The sequence below is a fragment of the Coniosporium apollinis genome (assembly GCF_000281105.1).
Source record: "Coniosporium apollinis CBS 100218 chromosome Unknown supercont1.16, whole genome shotgun sequence".
NCBI lineage: Eukaryota > Fungi > Ascomycota > Dothideomycetes > Coniosporium > Coniosporium apollinis.
This window is the reverse complement of record NW_006913278.1, coordinates 345,131-372,466: the sequence shown is the minus strand read 5'-3', so window position 1 is coordinate 372,466 and position 27,336 is coordinate 345,131. Positions and strand designations below refer to the sequence as shown.

At 55.8% G+C, this 27,336-nt stretch overlaps 7 protein-coding genes across 7 annotated transcripts; 2 read left to right on the top strand and 5 right to left on the bottom strand.

Moving 5' to 3' along the window:
* Positions 1-41: 41 nt before the first annotated feature.
* W97_03888 (fatty acid synthase) lies at positions 42-6,339 on the bottom strand (the record flags this gene model as incomplete). Its single annotated transcript, XM_007781782.1, has 2 exons — positions 42-1,120; positions 1,170-6,339. The coding sequence occupies 2 exons, from the start codon at positions 6,337-6,339 to the stop codon at positions 42-44; spliced, it is 6,249 nt and encodes a 2,082-aa protein (XP_007779972.1).
* A 1,280-nt stretch (positions 6,340-7,619) lies between these two features.
* Positions 7,620-13,343, top strand: W97_03887 (fatty acid synthase subunit alpha; the record flags this gene model as incomplete). The annotated part of the gene is made up of 3 exons (XM_007781781.1): positions 7,620-8,142; positions 8,199-13,150; positions 13,233-13,343. The coding sequence occupies 3 exons, from the start codon at positions 7,620-7,622 to the stop codon at positions 13,341-13,343; spliced, it is 5,586 nt and encodes a 1,861-aa protein (XP_007779971.1).
* Positions 13,344-14,237: 894 nt separating this feature from the next.
* W97_03886 (uncharacterized protein) lies at positions 14,238-16,197 on the bottom strand (the record flags this gene model as incomplete). Its single annotated transcript, XM_007781780.1, has 4 exons — positions 14,238-14,414; positions 14,551-15,467; positions 15,561-16,031; positions 16,131-16,197. The coding sequence occupies 4 exons, from the start codon at positions 16,195-16,197 to the stop codon at positions 14,238-14,240; spliced, it is 1,632 nt and encodes a 543-aa protein (XP_007779970.1).
* Positions 16,198-17,420: 1,223 nt separating this feature from the next.
* On the bottom strand, positions 17,421-19,437 carry W97_03885 (uncharacterized protein; the record flags this gene model as incomplete). Its single annotated transcript, XM_007781779.1, has 2 exons — positions 17,421-19,144; positions 19,206-19,437. The coding sequence occupies 2 exons, from the start codon at positions 19,435-19,437 to the stop codon at positions 17,421-17,423; spliced, it is 1,956 nt and encodes a 651-aa protein (XP_007779969.1).
* A 1,081-nt stretch (positions 19,438-20,518) lies between these two features.
* On the bottom strand, positions 20,519-21,351 carry W97_03884 (uncharacterized protein; the record flags this gene model as incomplete). The annotated part of the gene is made up of 2 exons (XM_007781778.1): positions 20,519-21,139; positions 21,199-21,351. The coding sequence occupies 2 exons, from the start codon at positions 21,349-21,351 to the stop codon at positions 20,519-20,521; spliced, it is 774 nt and encodes a 257-aa protein (XP_007779968.1).
* Positions 21,352-23,134: 1,783 nt separating this feature from the next.
* On the top strand, positions 23,135-24,246 carry W97_03883 (uncharacterized protein; the record flags this gene model as incomplete). Its single annotated transcript, XM_007781777.1, has 2 exons — positions 23,135-23,327; positions 23,444-24,246. The coding sequence occupies 2 exons, from the start codon at positions 23,135-23,137 to the stop codon at positions 24,244-24,246; spliced, it is 996 nt and encodes a 331-aa protein (XP_007779967.1).
* A 251-nt stretch (positions 24,247-24,497) lies between these two features.
* Positions 24,498-26,920, bottom strand: W97_03882 (uncharacterized protein; the record flags this gene model as incomplete). The annotated part of the gene is made up of 3 exons (XM_007781776.1): positions 24,498-25,238; positions 25,308-26,452; positions 26,500-26,920. 3 exons carry the CDS (start codon positions 26,918-26,920, stop codon positions 24,498-24,500), a joined length of 2,307 nt encoding a protein of 768 aa, XP_007779966.1.
* Between the last annotated feature and the right edge of the window lie 416 nt (positions 26,921-27,336).

Sequence of the window (27,336 nt, the reverse complement as noted above, 5' to 3'; positions counted from 1 at the left end):
ACTGAATCAACTACAAGACACCACTCTTTTTGTACAGCACCCTACGCCGCCACCGCAGCCTTCTGCTCTTTGCCCTCCTCATACTTTTCCCAATTCGCCAAGATATTCCCAATCTTCGGACTATTCGTCAAGCGATACACATCCTCAAAGTACTCCTTGGTGAGCTCAAACGGCTTCGCCGTAACATTCGGGATGTACTTCCCGACCAACTTCTGCGGATCGATGCTCGTCTTGTTGATCTTCTTGAGCAGGAAGCTGCGGAACGGCTTGACGCCGGACCGCAGGAAGGTGCTGTGGAACGGCACGTCGATGCCCTTGAGCGGGATGGTCGCGAACCCGCGCTGCAGGTCTAGCGGCTTGGGCTTCGCTTCCGTCTGCTGCGCGCACCCCTGGATGATCTCCACGAGGTGCGCCTTTACGTCCTCGAGGCTCATCTTCTGCATCAGCGCCTGGATGTCGATCTTCTGCTGCTTGAGGTAGTTGGTCACGTTGGTCAGGCAGTCCAGTGCCCTGAGGTCGCCCGCGCACACGTACTGCGCGTTCGCGATGTTGTAGTTGACGATCTCGAGAAGCCAGCCCGTGGTCTCGGCGATGTTCTCGACGACGTATTGGAGGGCTTGCTCGTTGAAGGTCTTGCTGATGCGCGACGGGTTCACGGCGCACATGCTGTAGTTCGACCGGCCGGCCTCGTCTCGCTCGACGGCGACTTGCATCGTGAGACCGCGGTAGAAGACGACGGAGACGAGGGACTCGATCGGCATCACCTCTGCTAGCGCTGCGAGAGCGGAGTATTCGCCTAGAGAATGTCCGGCGAAGGAGCTGTTCTGCTGCACGACACCCTTGGCCCTCATGTCCTCGAAGCTCGCCTTCTCCATGAGCGTGAGGGCGGGCTGTGTGAACTGCGTTGCGGATAGGAGGCCGGTGGGCGAGCGGTAGGTGTAAGATGTGGTGTTCTCGTCGATCTCCTTGAAGATCTTCTCGGACTTGATCGAGCCGTCCGCGGCGACGGTCTCGAAAGTCATCGACATGTAGTTTTGCCTGATGGCCTTGCCGCGCGGACCACCGAAGTGGATGGTGAGCTCCTTGGGGTTGTTCTTCACGATGTTGGTGATAGCGAAACCTGGTAATGTTAGCAAAGAAAGATGAACAGTGACGCAGTAGGTACATACCATAGTTGTCCATGAAGTGCTTGTCGGCGCGGTCCCAGACCTCAGCAGCCACGGGCGAGCTGTTGTACAGGTCCATACCCATGCCCTGCTCTTGAGAGCCTTGGCCAGTAAAGACGTAGGCAGATGTCGGTTGCTCAACCTCCGCCTCACCGAGCAGGACTTTCTCCTCGCTCTCGCGGTTGCTAGCCTCGACCTTGATGATCTTGCGCCCAGAGACCATGCCGACGTGCTGGAGCTTGACATCGATCAAGTCATCCGGTAGGACCATGCCAACCAGCGAAGCGTGGAAGCTGCGCACGCGGCCGACGTTGTTCTCGGCGGCCCAAGTCTCCACCAAGCTCCTGACGGCAGCACTTGAGTACATGCCGTGAGTGATGGTGCCGGGCAGATTGGCGTAGCTGGCGAAGACCCGCGAGACGTGGATGGGGTTGTAGTCGCCAGAGACACGAGCATATGTCTCGTTCGTCGCCGGTGCCTTCAGGGTCAGCGGGGTCTTGCCGTTCAACGGGATCGGGTTCTCGAAGGTGACGGGCTGGTCGAGCTTCGCGCCGTTGCGCTGTAGGTAGTCGAGAACTGGGTTACCATGAGATGCACCAGCCTCATACTCGACCGACGCAACTTGGATGACCTCCTTCGTGGGCAACTCAAGTAGAACCTCGCCGACAGTCTCCACAGTGCTGAAGACAGTCTTGTTCTTGAAGCGAACCAAAGACTGCAGCTTGAAGGTTAAAGTCTTGTTCAGGAGATCGACATCAGGGTCTTCCAGATGGAACCACTCCTTAGAGCGCAGGATAGCAACATCTTTGCTTGTCGCCAGGTGCAGATTCATGGGAGTCTCCGTCTTCCTCTGGAAAGTATTCTCGAAGTCGCTGTAGGCGCCACGGTACAAGAACTGACTGGTGACTTCCATGACAGGCTTGCCCTCGCGGGTAATTGTGCCGCAGACCTCGACCATCTTGCCAGAGTCCTGGTTGATGACTGCGTTTATCTGAGCGGTGGTGTCCAGCACATCGCCCTTCTTAAGAGGCTCGGCACCAGGAATCATCCTGAAGCCATTGGACAGATGAACCAGCTTGAGAAGGTCACCATCGATTGCCCGAGGGAAAATTGGCTTGGTGATAGCCTTCCATCCCACAACGATGGCGAAGTCCATAGGAGCGTAGACTTCCTTGTCCGGTCGGTCGACGAAGGCCTCACCGGTGTTGCCAACGGCGTGGACAAAGTCGTTAATGGCTTCGCTCGTGACAGTAGCTCTGCCGCCCTCGAACTTAGACGTGACTGAGGCATCGAAAGGAACAGAGTCTTCTCCAAACCATATCTTGTAGTAGAACTCCTTGATGTGGTCATTGCGGGCTTCCATAACCTCGCGAATAGGGGCATAGCCAGTCTCTGGGTGATATGTGAATTTAAGATCCAGCGAGAGGGGCTTGCCAGTGGCGGTCCGCTGCTCGATCATCTTAACCACAATCTCACGCTCACTAAGAGGGCCAACCTCGACGGTCTGAGTGGGCTTGCCACCCGGAAGCGGCTCCCTAACTTTGATGACAGTCCGGGATGGGTCGCTCGGGTGAAGTATCTCAACTGACATGCCTGGGGTTGGCCGGAAGATGCGGGCCATCGGGTTAGTCTGGAATCGCTGGCCTTGGATGAAGACGTCGGCAGTGAAGAAAGCATGGCGCCATGAATACTCTCTGCCTGCGAGGAGTGACATCCACTGATCGGTTTCAGGCAGGGTGGCGTTAGGCGCATTAGACAGTAGGTAAACGTGCCTGTCGGCTTCCTCAGAGACAGTTAGGCCTTCGACATTGATGTTATCGCTGGCTTCGAGCAGCTTGCCACCGAAGTATTCAATGGTGGGGATCTTGGACTCGTCACCGCCATAAAGATCCTCGGTCAAGTACTTGATGTGACCCTGGTGAACACCGTCCAGAATGTCCTTGACCGGCTCGTCGACAATCGTCGAGTACTTCGCAGCCATGGGACCCTGCAGAATGGCTACTCGGCCGACGTCTTGATCTACAACGGCTTCCAAGTCTTCTGATTGCCAGAGAGAATCCTTCTTGAAGAAGAACTCGAAAGTGTCATCGAGGACCGGTACGAAGGGAACTGGCTTCTGGCCTCGGCGCTGGCAGAGGAGAAGCAAGTGTTGTACATCTTGCGCGTTGATGAGCTGATTGTCCGCTTCCGGATACTCCTGCAGCACTTTCTCGACAACCGGGAATGGGTTGTCAAGCTCAGAGTAGCTCTGTATGATGGACGGCTTGCCGGCGCCAGCACTGAAACGCTCTTCCACCCGACGGATGAAATCGCCGGTCAAACGAGCAAGGCTCTTATCGATCCATCGGGACTCGTGCTTCACAAACATAAGATCAACCATTCGTCGGATGACTTCACCGTAGGTCATGTCTTCCAAATCGACGGACTCGCCGGCTGAGTTGCGCCCAAACCAGACTTTCTGGAAGTCGTCGTTGAGCTTCTTGATGATGTACTCGCGGTTCTTCTTGAGTTCGGGCACGCGCTTAGCCTTGTCCAGACTGAAGATTTTCTGGTCCATCTCCGCCCAGAACAGAACGCCTCGGGTTGCGAGCTTGTGAATGGGCTCGCCCATTTCAGACCGGACGGTGATAACACCACCAGCAGGCCCTTTGTAGGTCTTCTCCCATTCGCCATCATCCAAGCCAGGAGCATCGACGATGGCCTGCTTGGCGGCCTTGGACGTGTGAGCCTCCTTAGCAACCATCATTCTGCTGCCAAACAGGCATCCATCGTAGGGCATCGGCGGGTAGCCGAACTTGGTAGACCAGGTGCCGGTGAGGTATGGGTAAGTGTTGTCGGCACCACCGAAACCACTGCCTGCAACGAGGACGAGATTCTTGCACTTGCGGATCCTGCTGTACATCTGGAGGATAGGCTGATGGAAGTCTTCGAAAGAGTGATGCCCACCACCGCGACCGCCAGTCCATTGGAGAATGACAGGAAACATCGGGTTGGCCTTGGCGATGTTGATGACCGCCTGGATGGCTTCTACGGAGCCAGGCTTGAATGCGATGCGCTTGATGCCAATAGTCTCAATGTATTCATTAGCGACCTCGATGGAGGGAACGCCGGCTCCGATGGTGAGAGCATCGATAGGAACGCCATCAGCGCGAAGTCGTGCCATCATGGGAATTTGCCAGGCCATGGCACGAGGGTTGACATAAATCAAGTTGATAGTAATACCGCGGCCTGCGGGGATTGACTTCTCGATCTTCGTGATGGCCTCGGTGAAGGTGCGGTCGTTGTAATAGCCGCCACCAGCAAGTTCGATCTCGTAGCCAGCGTTCATCGTGGCTGCGACAAAGTCCCAAGGCACGGTGCAAGGTGTCATGCCGGCGACCATGACTGGTGGCAGACCAAGCATTCGGCTCATCTTTGTGTCGACGATGGTTTGACCTGCGGAGGTCTTGACCAGCCGGGGACCGTGCTCCTTGACCCAATTCGGGGCAAACTTCACACCCTGCGCATCACGATCGAAGAGCTCAGGTTTGTAGCCGACCTCAGTGTTGGTGCCGTCCATAGCGCCCGCAAGGATGACGCGGACGCCAGTGCCATCCTTGTTGCGGTTGGTAAGGACACCAAGGCCTGAGATACCTCCAGGGCCGAAGTCGATGATATGGGTAGCTTTGGGAAAGACGGTCGCCTTCTCCCAGTTGACGGTATCATGTGTGATCATCCGTACCAGCGCAGGCACGATATTAGCAGACTTCTCCTTGCGGAGATCCTTTCCGGTGTTCGTATCGTACATGGCAATGCCAAGCTCATCGCTGCTCAAGACGATGTTCTTGAGGTCGTCGTCGAGAAGCTTCGACGCTTCCGCCAAGTAGGGGCTGTGGAAAGGAGCGGTGATGGGCAGAAAGCGGCTCACAAAACGACTCTTTCGGTCAGTGAACGGGATACGCGTCTGGTCTAGCCCAGTTGGGGCCTTGACCTTTCGCAGCCGGAGGTTGAGACCATAGAGAGAGATCGGCGGGCCGGTAACGACGAAGTTGCGAGCGCTGTTAACTAGCGAGATGCCAACGTGTCTGTACTCTGGTAGATGCTGGTTCGTAGCATCAATGTGAGACTGGACCGCGGCGCGAGGAAGGTCTCGGATGGAAAGCATGGGTGTAGGCACGCCTTCACCGCTGTCCACTGAGTCTTGCAGGATACCAGGTGCTATGGAAGTTTTAGGGTAAGCCTGCTGGCTGCGAGACCCAATCCAAAAGAGGATAGTCAGCGCATCTCTTGAGTGTTTGTCGAAAGTGACCCAGTCGCTCGACGCTGCAATCGCAGCAGCCGTCACGACACCTTGCGAGTGGCCGGTTGCACCCCTCATGCGTTCCCGTAGGCGGCCAGGGTTTGTGCCCATGGCTCTGCAGACCACAACGTAGTGGGCAAGCTGGGTAAGACCGATCAGGGGCAAGCTGACTGGCGCAGACACCAGGTAGTCGGTATCCGGTTGCGAATCGCGGTTGTGCAGCCATCGCATAACGTCGAGTCCTTTCGGGTATAGCTTTTCAGCGCTGGGATCCCGGGAGAGCCGCTGCAGGTGCGATGCCGCAGCAGCGACGAAGTCTTCAAGGAAGGATGGGTACGTCTGGTACACCTCGCGCAGTTCATCGAAGTACTCCTCAATGTTGCCTTGACCTCCGAATACCGAGTATATGAAGGCATTGTCGTCCGAGGCTTCCCGGAAAAGGGCGGATTCGTGGGTTTTAATTGGCCTGCCGGCGGCAGCGCGAGCTGCATAGTAACCCTTAACGGTTATGAGCTTTTTCTGCTCGATTCCCGGTAGCGAGGCGGCGAGAGCATGCACGTCGTTCCCGCGAAGGAACACGCGCTCGAACTCGTTCAACACAACCTTGAGCACTTCCTCGAACGACTCTGGATCTTCGTCTGTCTCCTGAGCAACGAAGCCGAGATACCGAGCAACGAGCTCAGGGACGGACGACGGTTCCTCGTCCTGCGCGAGCTCGTCCGTGGGTTCTGGTAGGGTGGCATTGAAGGCATCTTTCAGCGCGGAGGCGCTATAGTGGAGGGCGGTGGGTATAAGGAGCGTATGCTCGAGCGAGCCGTGTGAGAGAATGAGGGGACGCAGCGAGGCCTGCGATCGGGGCGTGGAGATGCCCGTCTGGGGCCCTGAGCCGTACATGGTGGTGGAACGGAGAAAAGAAGTCGTATGGGTATCTAGTTGCGTAGACCAAAGGGCTCGCCTAGGGGAGAATGTCAGTATGTTATTCCCTAATATCGCAACACAGCAAAATATTACTGATGCAACTTATGTCAATACCCGCAACGGCTTGAATATACAGGAAATGAAGTCAAATACCTTCAAGTGCGGTTGCAATGGCGGGTGGCCGAGGGGCAAGGAATTTTGTCGCTACTGCCGGAGCAGCTTCCTTGCAATGCAGAGCTTCCTGAAGAGACAGGAACAGCACCAAGATACAGTCTATGAAATTAAGAAGGCGTGGGTATGAGGGTGGGTATGAGGGCGGGAGAGAGTGCAGGAAGGGGGAGGAATATCTGGCAAATACGCGGCGCTGCGGAAGCTCTTGATAATTTGAAGGGCTGCCTCGAATTGTCGCCGGCGCGGGAGCTATGGCGGATGGCAGTGAGCGGTCTAGCGTTGGGCGGCTTGACAGGGGGGGAGCTGTTCGGTTGGGACTTGACGCAGGTTCGACGGTGATGCGGCTGCTGCTGCTGCTGCACCAGAGTTCCCCCGCCACGCGTGAGAACGGCTTACTGCAACGGGAATTTCCAGTGGAATACAGTGGAGCGCTGCCTGCAATTGAGATTCCCACCGGCGCTGCGGGCAGTCGGGAGCACTCGGAGCGTGAGCCGCGTGCATCAACTGCGGCCTCTCGTAACCGTCTCACGCCCTCGGCCGGCAGCCCCAAAGGCGACGTGATCCATGCGGTTGAGCTGTTGACGGCAGATCTGCCAACGACGAAATGCTGCAGCGCTTGGCGAACAACTCTTCCCCAAAGTGAAGCTAGCCGGTGCTAGTGCCCTTCCCGCTGTTGAGTCTCTCCACGCGCGGCCGAAGCTCGAGCAGTCTTGAGTCTCAACGCCTGCAAGCTTTGGCCCAGCGAGCGGCGAGATACCAACAAGCTGTCCTTTTGAATATCCACGCTTTCCTGTCGTCCGACCGAGCCGCACAGCTAGTGCCATCTTCATATTCCGACTGCTGCCTTCGCGGACAACTTTTCGAACCCTCTTTCGCTAACTTTACCACCTCCCCCATCACCGCCGCTCCTCCCCGCGAAAAATAACCTCCCTGCAGCTCCTCCTTTGCACACCCAGCAGAACAGTTCAATTCCTTCCGAGCTGCGCATGAACACACTCCTTTCCTTGTAATCACACTCACCTGCTTCTAAAGCTCACTATACCCTCTCTGCACGCTTTTCTACACCTCGCTATATACCCGCCGCTATGCGTCCCGAAGTCGAGCAGGAGCTCGCCCACACGCTCCTTGTTGAGCTTCTTGCATACCAGTTCGCCTCGCCCGTGAGGTGGATTGAGACGCAAGATGTCATTCTTGGGGAGAAGACGACGGAGCGGATTGTCGAGATTGGGCCTGCCGACACTCTGGGGGTGATGGCCAAGCGAACCTTGGCGTCAAAGTACGAAGCACACGACGCAGCTCTCTCGCTGCAACGAGACATCCTCTGCTACAACAAAGATGCAAAGGACATCTACTACGATGTCGATCCGGTCGAGGACGAGCCCGCAGCCCCAAGCGCTGGGGCTGCCGCACCCACATCCTCAGCACCTGCTGCCGCAGCAGCTCCAGCGGCAGCGGCAGCTCCTCCACCTCCCAGCGCCGGTCCGGCCGCGTCGGTGGCAGACGCGCCAGTTACCGCAACGGACATTCTGCGTGCTCTGGTAGCACAGAAGCTGAAGAAGCCGCTAATGGACATTCCCTTGAGCAAAGCTATCAAAGATTTGGTTGGCGGTACGTTTCCCGGGAGCCGATTGACGAGGCTCAAGAACTGACACGCTTCAAAACAGGCAAATCCACACTGCAAAACGAAATTCTAGGAGACTTGGGCAAGGAGTTCGGTTCGACGCCAGAGAAGCCGGAGGATACCCCCTTGGACGAGCTCGGTGCATCGATGCAGGCGACCTTCAATGGCCAGCTTGGCAAGCAGTCATCCTCCCTCATCGCCCGATTGGTTTCTTCGAAGATGCCTGGTGGCTTCAACATCACGTCCGTCCGGAAACACTTGGAGACACGGTGGGGATTGGGAACTGGCCGACAGGATGGCGTCCTTCTCCTGGGACTGACCATGGAGCCACCCGCGCGTCTTGGATCAGAGAACGACGCAAAGGCGTGGCTTGACGAAACAACGAACAAGTATGCCGGAATTGCCGGAGTCAACCTCTCGGCGCCAGCCGCTGGCGGCGATGGCGGTGCTGGTGCGGGTGGCATGATGATGGACCCGGCTGCCATCGATGCCTTGACCAAGGACCAGCGAGCGCTCTTCAAGCAGCAGCTCGAGCTCTTCGCTCGCTACCTCAAGATGGACCTCCGCGCTGGCGACAAGGCCTTCGCTGGCTCTCAGCAAGCGTCGAGCGCTCTCCAGGCCCAGTTGGATCTCTGGAACGCGGAACACGGCGACTTCTACGCCGCCGGTATCGAGCCATCCTTCAGCCAGCTCAAAGCCAGAGTCTATGATTCATCCTGGAATTGGGCACGACAGGATGCCCTCAGCATGTACTACGACATTATCTTCGGGCGCCTAAAGGCGGTCGATCGCGAGATTGTCAGCCGCTGCATTGCCATCATGAACCGGTCGAACCCGCTTCTGCTCGACTTCATGCAGTATCACATCGACCACTGCCCGACCGAGCGTGGCGAGACTTACGAGCTCGCTAAGGAGCTTGGACAGCAGCTCATCGAGAACTGCAAAGACGTCCTTAGCGAGGCACCGGTGTACAAGGATGTTGCCATGCCCACTGCTCCTTCACTCAACATTGACGCACGCGGCAACATGAACTACGCCGAAGTACCGCGACCCAGTGTCAGGAAGTTGGAACATTACGTCCGGGAGATGGCCGATGGCGGCAAGCTCTCCGAGTACGGCAATAGGACGAAAGTCCAGAACGATCTCCAGCGCATCTACAAGCTCATTCGCCAGCAACATAAGCTTTCCAAGTCGTCCCAGCTCCAGATCAAGACTCTGTACAGCGATGTTATCCGCTCTATGTCGATGAACGAGTCCCAGATCCTGCCGTCCGAGAACGGCAAAGCAGCCAACGGTCATGCCAGAAAGGGACGAAATGGCCGCGTCAACGGCCTCAAGCAGGGCAAGGTCGAGACGATCCCCTTCCTGCATCTCAAGAGGAAAGACGACCATGGATGGCAATACAGCAAGAAGCTGACCGGTGTCTACTTGGATGGCCTAGAGCAGGCCGCCAAGAACGGCGTCACCTTCCAGGGCAAGCACGCACTGATGACCGGTGCTGGCGCTGGTTCCATCGGTGCCGAAGTCTTGCAAGGTCTCATCAGTGGTGGTGCTAAGGTTGTGGTCACCACCAGCCGCTTCTCTCGTGAGGTCAATGAGTACTATCAGACCATGTACGCTCGATACGGCGCCCGCGGCTCGCAGCTCATCGTTGTGCCCTTCAACGGAGGCAGCAAGCAGGATGTGGAGGCTCTGGTGTCCTACATTTACGACACGAAGAAGGGTCTCGGCTGGGATCTCGACTTCGTCATTCCATTCGCTGCCATCTCAGAGCAGGGCCGCGAGATTGATGGAATCGATTCAAAGTCCGAGCTTGCTCACCGTATCATGCTGACCAATGTGGTCCGGCTACTTGGTGCTATCAAGGCTCACAAGGTTGAGCATGGCTACGCCACTCGGCCTGCGCAGGCCATCCTTCCGCTCTCACCCAACCACGGTACTTTTGGAAACGACGGCTTGTATGCCGAATCCAAGATCGCGTTGGAGACGCTCTTCGAACGCTGGCACTCTGAAAGCTGGGGCAGTTACCTCACCATCTGCGGCGCTGTTATCGGCTGGACACGCGGCACGGGTCTCATGGCCGGCAACAACATCGTTGCCGAGGGCATTGAGAGGTATGGTGTCCGCACCTTCTCCCAGCAGGAGATGGCCTTCAATCTGCTTGGCCTCATGTCTCCCTCCATTGTCAATCTCTGCCAGATGGAGCCCGTCTGGGCCGATCTCAACGGCGGCTTCCAATACCTGCCCAATCTCAAGGATCTCATGACCGACCTTCGCAAGGAGTATACCGAGACCGCTGAGATCCGCAAGGCGGTCACAAAGGAGACTGCGATCGAGAACAAGATTGTCAACGGCGAGGAGAGCGAGGCGCTGTACAAGAAGGTTAACGTGCAGCCGCGTGCTAATCTCAAGTTCGACTTCCCCAAGGTGCCAGACTGGGAGACCGAGGTCAAGCCACTCAACTCGGATCTCAAAGGAATGGTTGACCTCGAGAAGGTCGTCGTGGTCACGGGCTTCGCAGAAGTCGGGCCTTGGGGTAACTCGAGGACCCGCTGGGAGATGGAGGCTTACGGCCAGTTCTCTCTCGAGGGGTGCGTCGAGATGGCATGGATCATGGGTCTCATCAGGAATCACAATGGCCCTCTAAAGGGCAAGACGTACTCCGGCTGGGTCGACGCCAAGTCTGGGGAACCGGTTGACGACAAGGACGTCAAGGCCAAGTACGAGAAGCACATCCTCGAACACTCCGGTATCCGTCTCATTGAGCCTGAGCTGTTCCATGGCTACGATCCGAAGAAGAAGCAGCTTCTTCAAGAAATCCAAATTGAGGAAGACCTTGATCCATTTGAGACGGCCAAGGAGACCGCAGAAGAGTTCAAGCGCGAACATGGCGACAAGGTTGAGGTCTTCGAGGTGCCGGAATCCGGGGAGTACACCGTCCGACTAAAGAAGGGCGCAACCCTCCTCATCCCCAAGGCCTTGAAGTTTGACCGTCTTGTCGCAGGCCAGATTCCCACCGGATGGGATGCGAAGAAGTACGGTGTTCCCGACGACATCATCTCCCAGGTCGATCCGGTCACCCTCTTCGTCTTGGTCTCCACTGCCGAGGCCCTCCTCTCCTGCGGTATCACCGATCCGTATGAGTTTTACAAGTACGTTCACATTTCCGAGGTCGGTAACTGCATCGGTTCCGGTATTGGTGGTACGTCTGCGCTGCGAGGCATGTACAAGGATCGCTTCCTCGACAAGCCCCTGCAGAAGGATATCCTCCAAGAGTCGTTCATCAACACCATGAGCGCCTGGGTGAATATGTTGCTTCTCTCGTCCACTGGTCCTATCAAGACACCCGTCGGTGCCTGCGCAACTGCTGTTGAGTCCGTTGACATCGGCTACGACACTATCGTTGAGGGCAAGGCTAGGATCTGCTTTGTCGGTGGCTTCGATGACTTTCAGGAGGAGGGCTCGTACGAGTTCGCCAACATGAAGGCTACCAGCAACGCAGAAGACGAGTTCGCCCATGGGAGGACACCGAGGGAGATGTCCAGGCCTACTACAACTACCCGCAATGGCTTCATGGAGTCGCAGGGCTGCGGTATGCAGGTCATCATGGACGCGAAGCTCGCTCTGGACATGGGTGTACCGATCTATGGTATCCTTGGCTTCACTGCTACCGCTACTGACAAGATCGGCCGCTCTGTTCCTGCTCCAGGTCAGGGTCTCCTTACCACCGCCCGCGAGGCGCCGTCCAAGTTCCCATCGCCGCTCCTTGATATCAAGTACAGGAAGCGCCAGATGGACCTGCGCCGCAAGCAGATCAAGTCATGGCAGGAGTCCGAGCTCATGTACCTACAAGAGGAGATCACGGCAATGAAATCCTCCGGCTCTGAGTTCGACGAGTCAGAGTACATGCAGGAGCGCGCCGCCCACATCGAGCGCGAAGCCAAGCGTCAAGAGAAGGATGCTCTCTACAGCCTCGGCAACAACTTCTGGAAGCAGGACCCACGCATCGCGCCTCTTCGCGGCGCCCTGGCCACTTGGGGCCTGACCATCGACGACGTCGCCGTTGCCTCTTTCCACGGCACCTCAACCGTCGCAAACGACAAGAACGAGTCCGACGTCATCTGCCAGCAGATGAAGCATCTCGGCCGCGCCAAGGGCAACGCCCTGCTCGGCATCTTCCAGAAGTACCTCACGGGCCATCCCAAGGGCGCGGCAGGCGCATGGATGTTCAACGGCTGCCTCCAGGTGCTGAACACAGGCCTAGTCCCCGGCAACCGCAACGCGGACAACGTGGACAAGATCATGGAGAAGTTCGACTACATTGTGTACCCGAACCACTCGATCCAGACGGACGGCGTCAAGGCGTTCAGCGTGACCTCCTTCGGCTTCGGCCAGAAGGGCGCGCAGGCCATCGGCATCCATCCGAAATATCTCTTCGCCACCCTCGACCACGCGCAATACGCGAACTACAAGCAGAAGGTCGAGGCCCGCCAGAAGCGCGCGTACCGCTACTTCCACGACGGCCTCATCAACAACACTATGTTCCGCGCCAAGGACAAGAGCCCCTACGCCGACACCCAGCAGAGCCAGGTCTTCCTCGACCCGACCATCCGCGTCGTGGCCGACAAGAAGACCGCGCAGTACGCCTACCCGACCTCCGCGCCCAAGCCGGTCAAGAACGCGAAGACGGAGGAGACGAAGACGATGCTCGAGAGCCTGGCTAAGGCTACCGCGACCAAGGACAGCAAGGTCGGCGTCGATGTTGAGAGTATTGCGGCCATCAATATCGAGAACGAGACGTTTGTGGAACGGAACTTTACCCAGAAGGAGCAGGAGTACTGCCGCAAGGCGCCGGCGCCGCAGGCCTCGTTTGCGGGGAGGTGGAGCGCGAAGGAAGCTGTCTTCAAGGCTCTCGGTGTGGAAGGCAAGGGAGCGGGCGCGCCGCTCAAGGATATTGAGATCACGAATGATGAGAAGGGGGCGCCTGTTGTTACTGTAAGTTACCCCCCCCCCCCCCCCCCCCCCCCCCCCCGGGGTCGATTCCGTGAAGAAGGGCATATTGCTAACGGTTATGTAGCTACATGGTGACGCAGAGGCAGCGGCTAAGAAGGCGGGCGTCAAGTCTGTCAGTGTGAGCATTAGCCATAATGACGATCAGGCTATTGCTATTGCGGTGTCGCAGTTCTAGAGGGCTGGAATGCTAGAGCTCTAGAGCGCTAGAGCGCTAAAACTGTCAAGTTTTTCGTTGTTTGTTTTAGCAGCCGTTGTGCTTCTGTTGTCCTTGCTGGATACAGGGGGTGTGGGTCGTAGATTCATATTCGCGGCTTCCAGCGACGTTAGTGTTCTTCTTCGCGTGGATAGGGAGGGGGTTGGCGTTTTTGTTTCAAGACTTCTCGCTTCCTACAGATTGGGTTGGGGATACATGTGTATAGTGATACAGCCTTAGAGGCCCAGAGTGTTCAAGGCCTTGTTTCTCAAAAGCAATAGGCAAGTTGTTTATGTAAACAGAGTAGTCAAAGTGTCTTAAGTCGACAGATCTATCTTGGGATGTGCCGTATGTCGAATCGCCGGGTCCTTGGGGCGTGAAATCTGGATCTTGTATGCTTCCTCGCAATTGCGGGACTATCCCAATACCTAATCGAAAAAACGACTCGTTGGCCATCTGTGCTCTCCACGAGCTCCGAACGAGGCGTAATATGTAGCCGCGGAAGTCATCAAGAACGTGTGCGGGAAACCCAAACAGTACTCAGGTTATTTCTGGCCCATAATACAACAATAGGAATAACGCTAAACCCTAAACGGAAGTACCCTTTTATAAACGCGAGAGGACATCGGGATAAGCGGCTAGAACGGGATTCAAGTTGTACGTCTAAAAAGTCTCATTTCACCGAATGAGAAAGGAGGTTGCTGGCCTCTCAAACGCCTCCATTGTACTTTTGCTTTTTCCTGCTCAACTCCGCGCCCATTTCAACCGGCGTAACCGATGAACCAGGCTGGCTTCCTGGTCGTTGAGAAGACTCAGATACGGAGGACTCGGACGTTAGTTCACCACTGTACTCTGCTGATGAACCAGTGCTACTTCCTAATCCACTATCACTACATACTCTATCCGCCTCTTCTGCTGGTAGCTTCTCTTCTTCTGGATGTAGCTTCTCTTCTTCTGGATGACCCCGGTCCGGCCAGCGCCAAGGATACCTCGTGCTGTGGCCAAATACAACAGCTCCATCCTGTTCAAGAGGCCCAGGATGCGATTTTCGGCCTAGCGAGGGTGGTAGAAGTACTTGAACCCGATCGCAGACATTGTTCAAAGACAAGAACCGCCTTTTCAAGACTTTGTCCCTGCATTCGCAGGGCTCGAAGAGTTTACCTCCTTTGTGCCAGTAAATACCGCTAACCAGCTTCATGGGTACGGCCTCGATGTCGCCTTTCCGCTTCAATACCTCCACTAGGTCTGAGGTACAAGCGGTAAGGTAATTCTTTCCCACAGGAACTAGGTTCCAGGATGCACAGAGTCTGTTTGAACCATCTGACGGCTTGATGAGGTCACCGAAACCGCGTCCTAATAACGTGACTGCTTGGATAGCCCTGGTAAAGTCTACCCAGCCTTTCCCGCTTGGCTTCAGATTGGTGACCCGCGGGATTAGGGGACTGTCACCAGTAACGATATCCATGAAGTCAAATCCCTCCAGCTGCTGGCGCGGCGTTGTCCTCAATGGCATACCGGGTCCGGACAGTATCTCCTGATGTTCCTGTATTTGCTCAAAGATGTGGTATATATCGTTGACACGATCCTGGAAGCGAACTTTCGTTACCTTTCTTTTCGTTTCCCGGCTGCTTTTCCCGTTGGCATCTATCACCTCTTCAGTCCAAACCTCGTCTTCACGGGGGAAGACTTCTAGCTCCATGTTATGCCGATCCGCAAGAACTTGAATGGCAGCATCAGCGCCATGAACGTGGTCCGTTTCGCGGAGCTCCTCGAATCTGAAAAGAAAATTGGAGTTCAAGCGGTCTAAGCTGTCATGCCTCAGGGAGGCGCGCACCAAGTGAAGCAAGGCACTTGCTCCATTGGTAAGCCACGCCCGGCATTCCGCCGTATCATAGAACACCGCAAATTTGCCTCGAGCGAACTTGAGCTGTTCCACGTATGATGAGCTCCGTTTCAAGTAGAGGGGTGTGTCCTTGTTCCCTCGAGCGAAAGAAGCTCCCACGTTTACGAATTTGCCGCCGGTTATTGACAGTTTCTCGAAGGCGCATCCTGGCCCAGCTTGGTCGATACCTGTCCACTTGATGTCATAATTGGCATCTGGTGCACCTGCGTGCTGATGTTAGAACGAATCGTAGTCTCAGCAATCAGATCGCTCTCTGAGACCAGCACAAGGACAGAAACAAAGAGAAGAATGCATACCTGTAAAGTGCTTGACAATAGAGCACCAGCCAACGATATGTCTCATATCCACCAAAGACGAAATTCCAGAGTTGTCGGCAGAGTCATCTCTGATAGCACGAACGCGATCATCGAGATATGATATGTGGCTCCCGTCTTTGTTGAATAGAAGATGCCAGTAAAGCACGTTGTCCAAACGTCTTGTTGGAACGAGCATAGTACAGAATCCTTTGATAGCAAGTTCGCCGTCAAAGGTGGTCGCACGGGGTGCCTCAACCAAACCGGCCATCATGTTTAGGGGGATCTCGAGCCCAGTATGGTCCTCCTTGCGTGATGGGATACGGAAGCCTCTGGTAATAACTGGGTTCCTGAACATCTCGTGCCAGCAGCTTCCACTTAAGCTCCCCTCGATCTGATCCGTGGTCGTGCTTTCTGTTGAGAACGTGATGCGGTATGATGCATGACACCGGTCCTGCTCCGTAGTAGTACCACCTGTACTGATGAACTTAGTGACGCTAGGTGTACAATATGCTGGCCTGTTTTCGAATGGTGAAGAGCGTAAAGCAGACCCTAGCCAAGCGAGTTGCTCACCAACCTCTGCGATAGAGTTGGCCCTTCCGACGGTTTTAACAAACAGCGTCTCATTTCTTAGAGACATTGTGAGTTTAGTTCCATCGAACAAGTAAACTGCTTTCGACTTAGTAGTTGTACAACAAGTCAATGAGAGAAGAACTGCGACATACATGAGTATGGCGTTTCAAACTTCTTGGCTACGGCAACCTGCAGAGCTCGAACAATACACGGTCCATCAACTGGCCAGGTTTGTGCAAGATATTCCACACAGGTAGCAGCTTGTGCATTGTCGCTAGATCCCGTCAGAGTAATGACTGATCCAAGCACTTCGTCATCGCCTTCATCGTAGCCTTGCTGTTTGAGAAATGATAAAGGATCCCACAGGACTTCAAACTCGGCCGTTCGGATGATCTTCAAGCTGTTGTTACGGGTGCTTTGGCACGACTGCAAGCCTGAGATGATTGTGTCTCGAATGGTTCCTGCGATGTCGGGTCGAGATTCTGCAAGGACGAGATCTCTGCGGATTCGTGCAAGTAGCCATCGATACGCTGCTGTCTCGACCAGAAAATCAAGCAGGGCTCTACCATCATCGTTCACTTCTGCATCTTCAGTCGTTTCCGGCTCATCTTGCGTCAATAGATCCTCGGCGTCTTGTAGATCTGATATATTCCATATCTGCACCTTCTCTAACGAAGACAATCCACGGGATCCGTGATCAAGACGAGACGCGGCTTTAGAAGAGTAGTCTGGTCGGATATCTTTAAATGATGCGCTAATGTGTCTGTTCACATTAGTGTCCCCAAAATCTCTTAGTTGTAATTCTAGAATACATACTCGCGGTAATCGTGTACAAAGGTTATTGCGTCTTCATGAAGACTAGACGACATGTTTACGTCCAGTTTCATTGAGAAGCTTTCCAGCAGCTTCGGAAGGATTTCTGCGACCTTGTCCTGAGCCTTACCATCAAATTCTCTAAGCGGGAGGTCAGTGTACAGCTGCTGGGCAAAGCGAAGGATGCATCCATCTTTTGTTGGAGCTGGAAGAATCAGCTCCCGATTGTCCGTGGCAATAGTTGCCACGTCGTCAGGCTCGTCTTTATCCACAACACAGCTGTTGCGAATACTCTTACCTGTCCCCGAGGCGTATCCAGAGCCTGTGAAAACGTCTGAGGCTCTTAAAGAGGCCAACAATCCCAGTAAACTATCGATCTCGTTCTCTACCGCTTCGACATTAAACGGAAGAGCTCTGATTATGTATCTGCGAGCATCAGTTAGCTAACATGTGTCAATACGCACGAACTTATCATAATCACTCTTTGACGATGGAATGAGATAGGCCGACAACTCCATCTGAATTAACCGTAACAAGATGCCCGCAAAGGTCTTTTGGACCAACTAGGAGTTTACGGTCCTCGAAGTCAGCTGTCGGATCGTCCGGATTAATGGCCCAAGCAGCCTGAATCTCGGACCACTTCAGCGGCCGTTTCGCACACGCAAGCCAACCCAGCAATCTCCCAGCGTGCATGGACGCGGTGTGGCTGGAAGTAGTGCGACTCGGATGGTCTCTACAAGCAGCGAGCATCAGGTCCATATCAGCTTGTGAGAGCCAGGAAGACCCAATATTCTCCTCGTCCGCCACCATCTTAAGCGCCAAGAGAATATTAAGATCCCAGTCATCCTTCTCATCCGCCCACCGATTGAAAACAATCTTCATTCTCGACTGCATATCCGCGCTCATCTGCCGCCTGTGCTCAAGGTAAATGTGATTCATCAGCGTCTCCGGATTGCCAAACACAATCGTGTCACGGCCCTCGGCGCAGCAGATCATACAGCCGTAATTCGGGCTTGCCGCCTGGGACGCCCTGCTCGCCTTGATGTGACTCTTGGCCAGGAAGATCCAACGGTAGCGGATGCCGCAGGGGGAGGTCTGCACGGTTGGATCGACGCTCCTTAACGTCCGCTTGTAAGAGGCGCTGTGGAACTCGCAGTACCTGCACTTCAGGAACGACGACTGGCCGTAGTATCTTTCTGGCTTTTTCTCCATGGCGAAGTCGAAGGGGGGTGCTCGCGCGCTATAGCCTTCCAGGCGGTTCTTGATGGTCAGACCTTCGTTGGGAGACACGCGCGTCGCCCAGGCACCTTTGCAGAAGCCCCAGTAGTTATTTTTCTTGCAGGGGCGTGGTTGGTGGGATTGGTTCGGCTGTGACCAACTTATGGATTGGGTCAGGGGCGGAGGGCGGGAGTAGGTAGGTCTCTGGAGCTGGACGGAAACCGGAAGGCCCGGAGGCAATCCATCAGGGCTGGTGGCAGTACTGATCCCTGACGTCGACGGTGTGCTGCTGCTTCGTAGAGATGGAGTGCTGAGAGTCTCAACGCTGCTGACGGACGCACCACTGTAGGAGAGATTCGACTCTGCACTACCTGTTGAGATTGAGGCGTTCCATGGGGCTCCGGCCCAGCCTTGTGGTTCATTCTCGATCTGCAGTCGCCCAAGCTGGCGGAAGACTGGTTCTTCGAAGCTGGGTTCCTGCTGCTGGAAGATTGAACGGAGATGTTCGAAAGTTGATGCGAAATATAGCTGGGTTGGAGCGTTCGGCAAAGCATTCCTTGAGGTAGCTGCACGCCTGCTCGATAGGAAACGAGTGATCCCGCTTTCGCTTCTTGTGTCTGGCGCTGCGGTTATGGTGATAGCTGGAGGAATGTAGTCCGGCGCGATCTGCGCGGTCATGAATGTCCGGATCGATTCCATCAACGGTTCCCTTCGCATCTGGATCGATTCAGGCGATGGTGCCCTTCGCATACGAGGTAGTTGTAAACTGACAGCGAAAGGGCGCTCGACGGGCAAGCTCTCAAGGATGCGTTGCCGAAGCTCCCCGAGTGTGTTGAGTGTATCTTGGCGGTTGAGAACGGAGGCGTCTCGCAGGACTGTTAGGTTGACCATGATGTTCTGGAACTCCGCAGCGAGCTGCAAGCTCCGGATGATCTCTGCTTGCATCACGACCGCGATGTGATATAGGCGTTCCCGAGCAATGTCTGAGGTGTGTCAGCCAGACCGCCAATGCTAGAAGAAAGGATGTGCGACGAGAATTCTCACCGTCACCGGTCATAAACGGCACGCCGAGCTGTTGACAACCGTCGTCAAAGCGCTTTCGAACCGTACTCTCGCCCTCCTGGAGAGACTCCTGTAAATTCTCCTCTTTCGACGCCTGTGCTGCTTTTCTTTTGCCCTTTCTCCTCCCCTTGATGCGGTTGATCAATTCGTATCCTCCATGGAAGGCTGAGACAATGGCCGATACTGCGGCAACAACCTGGATAAAGGAACGCATGTTAGCTTTCGGCTAAGAACGAGCGCATGGGGTGGCCACAAGCACCATACGGAAGACAAGAGCGAAACATCGTGCAGCTTGAGAAGCTCTGACAAGCTGTGAGAGTACAGGGTGTGACGAGCGCCTTACCTCTAAGTCTGACATCTTTTACTGCCAGTAACAAGGTCCGTTACACTTGTATTCCCCCGCTGCGGTGATGAACAACCCAACACTGAGCTTGGCTTAACTACTGGTAGAAAGCCCGCACCTTAGTTCGCATGAAGCAAAAGATGCACAGCAGAAGAAGGAGAGAAGACGGAAAACAGAGCCCCTCCCAGGATAAGGCTGCGGGCGGCTCAGCCTCCATAGCCAAGCTGAGGCCGGAGACGCTTTTGGCAATACGCCTTCAAGACCTACCTCGACATGCGCGCTGAACCCTACCTGATGTTCAAGGCTGCCAATCACAGCGTGTATATGCGCGTGCTTTATGTAGAGAGCACTGCAGTCGCGCGGCTGTGTAAACGGTTTCGGTGACTGTTTTAACTGCCGCTCATTGTCCCGACTGAAAAGCGCTCAATTGGGACTATTAATGTCAGAGGAAATGCGCGATTTACCACGCTCCATCGTCTGAATCCGACGACCGCGAGGAGAGGCATAGTATTGCTCTGCTGTCGTTGTCGAATGGAGGGAGCACCTGGAGGTTGCTTGGAGAAGGCGGATCCCCGACACCCGCTTCCTGTTTGTTGCCTGAGGCGAGAATCCCGAAGGTGAAATTGTAAGATCTCCGACGGACCTCCTGAGAGTGGACCAGACGAGCTTAAGTACAAAATACCCTGTGCACATCAGCCACTGTCTTAACTGCACGTGTGCTATACACGCAACTGCTGAAAAGCCCGAGACAGGAAGGTGCTAGCTCCCCCACGCTCCCCTTCTCATGTCCGCGGGTGGTGATTGGCCAGGAACTGCTAAAATCATTTCATAAAACACCACTTCATCTATTCCATACAGACGCTTAGATACAGGGTATATCCTCCTCCAAACCGTCTACATCGGCATCCTGGCCTAAGTCTCCAACTATCCCCGAAACGCCAAATTGCTAGTACTACGCACTCTCGACCTCCACCCTCTGACTGATCCTCTTAAGCGGCTCTACCAATGTGGGAGTGCGCGGCTTTCGACCAGCGACACGTCCAGAACCCATACGAATAATTGGCATAGGTCTAAGGCTATCAGCGCGAGGCCGCGTGACCGACACCTTCCGCGCTATCGACACCTGCGCGGTGGGAGAGGCGGGGGATGCCGGAGACGGCGGTGGTTTCGATATGAGAAGTGGAGGTGGCCGAAGATCCGTCTCATACCTAGAGTCTTCCGAGTCACGATGATAGCTAGGATCTTCGCCAACCGAGATGGAAAGGGGCGTTAGACAGTAGTCTGCGTAGACGTCGATCGTGCCGGTGGTAGTTGGTGTTGCGACAAGAACCTCCGAGTTAGTACTTTGAGAGTTTTGCATCTCGGATGCTACGGCCTCGTTGGAAGTCTGGAACACAGCGCGGTTCGGTGATAGCGCTCCAGGCGCCGTCTGAGACCGCTGCAAATGCTTGGGCCGGTGTGTGGGGGAGGCGCGGCTGTCCACAGCGGGGAAAAGCGAGAAAGAGGGCGAGCGAGCAAGCGAAGGGGACGATGCTCTGCGCTGCGGACGCAGGAGCTCGTTTGCTGGCTTAACCTAAGGATGTCCACATCAGCCTCGGAAACGTCTCACCTACTAAGGGAGGAGAGGCATACCTTCAACTCGTTGAGCGGCTTCAGTCTGTCTGTATTCCCCTGACGTCGAACCAGCAACGACTGAGGGACGGGGGGGTGCGCTGGCTGTAAGACGGTGCCGAACATGACGCTATACCTCTCCATCTGGATGTTGGGAATTTCGATGTCGAGCATACGTCCCGCTGGCCGTTGATCGTCGAGCTTAGTCTCAGATTCCGGTGACAACGTTACCGCTGGTACACCTAGTCCAACAGGAGAGGTATTCCCACTACAAGAACTCAGGTTTTTATCCGGTTTAGAACTACAGGTGGCGTCCGCTTTTGAGGCCGAGACTGCTGGCCGCGATGTCACGGGCGTGGTCGTCGATCTCTTCCTTGTCTGTTTTGCAGCCTGGAGCTTGTACGGCGGAGACTGCTGAGGCGTACGCGATGGCTTCCTCCCAAACATCGACTTCCACCGGCTAATCTTGGGCTTTTGTTCGTCATGCTGGGTAGTGGTCGTGTTGGATCCTGAAGATATACTGGTGACTAGGGTGCATGTGCTGCCATTCGGCGGTTTCCAGTCAACGATGTTGTCCTGATCCCACGGCGCGGCTTGCTCAGCTTTGCGAAGCGCCATGCCGATAGTTCTCCCTTGAACTTTTGCACTGCAGATGATTGTCTTTGATGACAGCGAAGGAAGCTCCAAGGTGGTATCTCTGGGTCCGTGAGCAACCGGCGTCGTAACTGAACGCAAGAGCTTGCTTCGTGCTGAATCTCCGCCTGCGGTTCTTGGACGCTGCTCATATCCGGCTGCATCGGATGGGCTGATTGGGTGCATTGTCAAAGCAGCAGTTTTTATGTCGTAAAGATCGTGTCGAGGTGCTGCATCTGTTGCGACTAGGCATGGCGAGGAGATATCGTTCTCTTGCGGGGACTGATCTCGCCGCCTCCTGAATCGTAAAGATTTTGACCTGTAAAGTGTTTTGGCCATGGTGATTCGTGTGCAAATCTGGTCGTTATAGCAAGCAATGCGGAGAATGGTTATACAGTGTTGAAAGAATGTGATGAAACGAAGGTAAGGATAGGACGGCTCTCCAGAGAGCTCAAGGAGTGAATGACTAGACTTGAAGGAAAGAGTGAAAGAAGACAGAGGTTCGACAAACAGACAGTCGAAGTTAGAATGGGAAGTCGCAGCACCCGGCTTGCGGAAGTGAGGAATAGAAAACTCGGACGGAATGCGAAAACGCACAACAACCGTTGAAACAAAATGAAACGCCGTAGATCACCGTCCTGCGGATACGTGGAGCCACAGCGGATTGATAGTCTGAGAGATTTGCAATAACATCAAGGCTTAGGCCACCTCGGAGGCATTGGTACTCAAGGTCCTACCTGGAAATTTGCATCCCGGAAGCCGTAGCACAGTCTGAAGTTGATGCCGACAAGCGTCTTGGGGCTTGCGTTGCTTGGTGGTTCATGCATCGATCTGACCTGCGGTGTTTCATGTTGTGTGGAGGTTTGGCATCCTCAATCTCGCCAAATCTCCTAGTGCCGTTCCCTTAACCAACCAGCACCTCCAGTGCCCAGGATCTGGATGACATCTAACTGTGAGAGTCTCGCCTGTTCTTGCACTGGGTTGCGAATGTCTCCCTGTGGGCTTCGAGATGACGAACCAAATGCCCCTTGTGCCTGCAGTGGGAGACGCCGGTAAGGCACTGCACAACACACCTGCCGCTCAGCGCACGAGACACCGGGGGCATCTCCAGGCTGAAGCATCCGGCGTGTGTCCAGCGCTCCCGGGGACGGGTACAGCTTGGTGTTGACGTCGGTGCCTCTGAATGCTTCTAGAGATTTAGGCCTGGAAACTCACACGTCGTGCACGTGATAGCGAGACCATGATTCGGGCGCACTTCGGCCCAATTGCGACTACCGTCCTTGCAGCTCTCACCTATACCCCACAGCGACCATATACCCCAGCAATGTCACTCGCCGATTACCTAGCAAAGAACTACCTAACCGCCGACGCGCCCTCCGAGAAGCGGTCTAAAAAGCGCAAGCGGAAAGGCACGGCAGACCCCTCCGCCGGCCTCATTATCGCAGACGACGACACTCCAGGCTGGAACACAAGCACCAATGCTAGCAGCAGAGATGAGGACGAGGGGCCTACTATGGGTGTGTCTCTCTTTCTTCTTACTCTCCTTGTACCTCCCTTACTCTGACATACCCTCTCCGCCCTCCCCAGCTCGCGCCCCAAAGCCGAGTATCTAAGCTAACCATCTCCCCCCCAGCCGGCCACACAGCCTCCTTCCGCAAATCCAAGCAAAACGCCTGGAAGCCCGTCGGCAGCGCCGCCCCCACAAACGCCGACCAAGCCGCCGCCGACGCAATCATCGCCTCCGCAGCCGCCGACCGCGCCGCCTTCGCGCAAGCCGCAGAAGACGCCCCCGTAATCGAGAACGCCGACGACGGCGATAGCGTGGCCAGGATGGAAAGCGGCGCTCACGCAGGCCTGCAGACCGCCGAGCAGATCGCCGCGCAAATGCGCCGCAAGAAGGAGGCCGAGATGGCGAGTCTCCAGAGTCTTGGTGACGATGGGGGAGGAGCGAGTAGCAAAGCGCGTGAAACGATCTACCGCGATGCCTCCGGGCGCATCATAAATGTCGCCATGAAGCGAGCCGAGGCCCGTGCCAAAGCGGACGCCGAGGCCAAGAAGGCAGCTGAGCAGGCCGAAGAAGCCAAAGGCGACGTCCAGCGCCGTGAGCAGGCTGCGCGGCGACAGCAGCTTCAGGATGCGAAATACATGCCGTTGGCGCGGCGGGCGGACGATGTGGAGATAAATGAGGAGCTGAGGGAGCGGGACCGGTGGAATGATCCTGCGGCGCAGTTTATAAGTGCGAAGAAGGAGGGGAGGGGGGCGGGGGGTAAGCCGGCGTATAAAGGTGCGGCGGCGCCGAATAGGTATGGTATCAGGCCAGGGTATAGGTGGGATGGGGTGGATCGGGGGAATGGGTTTGAGAAGGAGTGGTTTGGGGCGAGGAATCGGAGGGCTAATTTGGAGAGGCTGAACTATGAGTGGCAGATGGATGAATAGAACGATGAGGGGAAGGGGGCGAAGGGGTTGGGCCGCGATCGGCGGGCGGCTGAGGGACGCGGTTCCCAGCCCTTAGGTTTCTAGGAGCACGACCGAAGCGAGGAAAGCGCATTCTTGGTACGATTCTCCTGGCAAAGAGTGCATAGCCGTATATGCCGACTGTATCCATCCATCGACCTGAAAAGCACTGCCGGAAGTGTATCAGGCGATGAAGGCACATAGAAGAGTACGGGAGACGAGTTCAAATGGTTCTATGAGCTCGTAACAGCCGAACGCTCCTTCGCCCACCTCTGATATCTCTCCTGCATCTCCGGCGTGATGCCTCTCACGATGTGCTCCATCGCTCTCTCAAAATGCCCTCTCCCAATCCTCTCCCATCTGCCCTTCTCCAAGCCATCCCTCACCATCGCCTTCGCAGCCTCGTTACAGATCTCAACCATCTCCGCGCCTGAATAGCCCTCGGTGACTCTCGCGAGCTCCTCCAGATCCAGACCCTCCACGACCGGTCGCCTGGCCGTCTTCATCTGGAGAATTTGCCTCCTCGCCGCCTCGTTCGGCGGGCCGACATACAGCATTGCGTCGAACCTTCCAGGGCGCATGAGCGCCGCGTCCAGCATCTCAGGCTTGTTCGTCGCAGCCAGCACCAGCACGCCCTGCTTGCTCTCGATGCCGTCCATCTCGTTCAACAACGTGGTGAGGACGTTCAGCCCGTTCGAGGCGCCACCGCGGCGGGCGCCGGCGATGGCGTCGATCTCGTCGAAGAAGATGATGCTGGGGGAGGCTGCGCGGGCTTTGCGGAATACTTCGCGCAGAGCGCGCTCCGTCTCGCCGACCCACATGGAGGTTAGCTCTGCGCCTTTCACGGCGAAGAAATTCAGGTCGGACTCGGTGGCTGCGGCGCGCGCGCAGAGGGTTTTGCTGCAGCCTGGGGGGCCGTAGAGTAGCAGCCCGCGGGAGGGCTGTATTTGAGCGTACTCCATGAGGTCCGGGCGCTTGATCGTGTTAGTGTCATTAATGCTTGGGCTGTTGAGGGCTAGGGGTGACAGTGGAAGGGGACTTACCTTGTAGGGCAGCTCCGCGACTTCGAAGAGCGCTTGCTTCACGTGTTCGGAGCCGGCGATCTCGCTCCAGCGGACTTTGGGGGGTTCGAGGAAGACTTCTTTCATAGCTGTCGGACGGACGGTGCGGAGAGCCTGCTCGAAATCGTCGAGCGATGCTTCAAGAACTAGCTCCGTGCCAGAAGGTGCGGGAACCGGAGTCTCCGTAACGCCGTTTTCGGCCTGGTCATTGTTTGGGTCGTCTACTTGCTCGACGTGGACGAAGTCGTCTTGATCGAAGTGGCGGTCGTAGGCCCGCTCCAAAGCGTCCTCACAGAGGACTTCAAGGTCCTGGCCTACGAACCCATGCGTTCGCTCGCCTACAGCCTCGGATACCGCGTGTGGTAAAGAGGGATCTTTGTCTTGCAGTATCTTCAGGATCTCCACACGCGCCTTAGCGTACGGTACAGGTGTCTCTATCTCGTGTTTGAATGTCCTCGACGTTCGCAGAGTCCCATCAATGTGGCCAAGACTCCGGGCGCTCGCCACAACCAGGATTTGCGATCGCCTCAGACCTTCAATTCCAGCTCGTAGCAGCTGCGCAAGGCCAGGATTAGCAGAATTGCCATGCTCATCCTTCCCGACCAGAATGTCCAACTGGTCAATAACGATAATACTTGGTGCGCTTGCCGCGGCATCTTCGAAGATCTTGCGAATCGCAGACTGGTTCTGCCCTGCGTGGCCGCGAGTCGCCTCCCCGATTTCGAACACCTTTCGCCAGCCCGCTGCCTTCAGCTTCTCTAGTAGCATGCTTTTGCCCGTTCCGGATGGACCGTGGAGAAGTATACCGCGGCTTCCGCGTAGACTGGGCGGGAGCCGAGAGCTATTGTTAAATCTTCTAAGTATGTAGTTGATCTGGCTGATCTGCTCATGGAGACCGCCTATGCCGTCTGAGTTGATCGAAAGAAAACTGGGTGCGGTTGGAGCAACTACAACCGGCCTACTGCCCGCGATATGGACTTTGGTCTTGAAAGTAAACTCGTATGGCTGACTCGTGTCGAGAGGCGGCTCGATCCTCTCTATAACGAAACGTCTTTTGCGGCCTTTTTTGTCGCCGTCTGGTGGGACGACTTCGAAGGCGCCGCCCACAACCAGAAACTTTGTTTTCCCTGCTATGTTCAGTAATAATACGCCCGGATTTGTCTAGACTGCTCACCTAATGTATATCGTATCGGAACGTCCAGGTCCTCGTAGCTCTCCGCATCTGCCGGCAACACACCCTGCACTACCTCTTTCAAATGCACTACCCGCGCCTGCTGCAGCGTATCCAGTGCCTTCCTAATCGTCACCCGATCCTCGAGCGTAAACCCATAAGTCTCCTTAAACGTGTCCGTAACCTGCACATATCTCTTCGCGCCACTGCCGGCGTTCGGTGTCGCTGCTAGAAATGCTGAACCGAGCCCCAGCTTGCTAGGTCCGCCTTCAGTGACAGTCGCCAGCCGGATGGGGTCGCCTTGCTGGAGTCCTAGGGCCTTGAGATCGTTGGGCGCGATTTGGACCCGGAAGGCGCCCTCGAGCGTCGGCTCCGTGGGGCGCTGCTGTGGTGGCCGGAGGCCGAACTGGAGCTGTTGAGTCATCCTGGGTTTAGTATGTAGGAGCGCGACTTTGCCCGAGTTGGCGGCCTCGGGGAAACTATCGATTTATACATCGGGATTTGCCTGGTCTTGGCATAAAGGTTTTGCGGTCGAGGAAAATTACTATCTTGGTCGTAAGATGCTCTAGTCGAAAGGAGCGGACGTAACCAGATAACAAGATGCACGATGGGCTGCGACGCCCGGTTGAGAGCTCAATTAAGCAGTTTCCAGGTCAAGGGTGACAAGCACAACCAGAGTAGAGTCGAAAGCGCTGAAGGAGCTGGGGACGAGAGGTTCAGCGCCGTTTGCGGAGTTGGCCGCTGACTAATCCCGAGCTCCGCTGCGGTTTCTGAGCGGCCAAGCTTCAAAGCAACCGCACCGCAGTTGAGATGCAGCACCCAGCCCCGTCCACCGCCTTC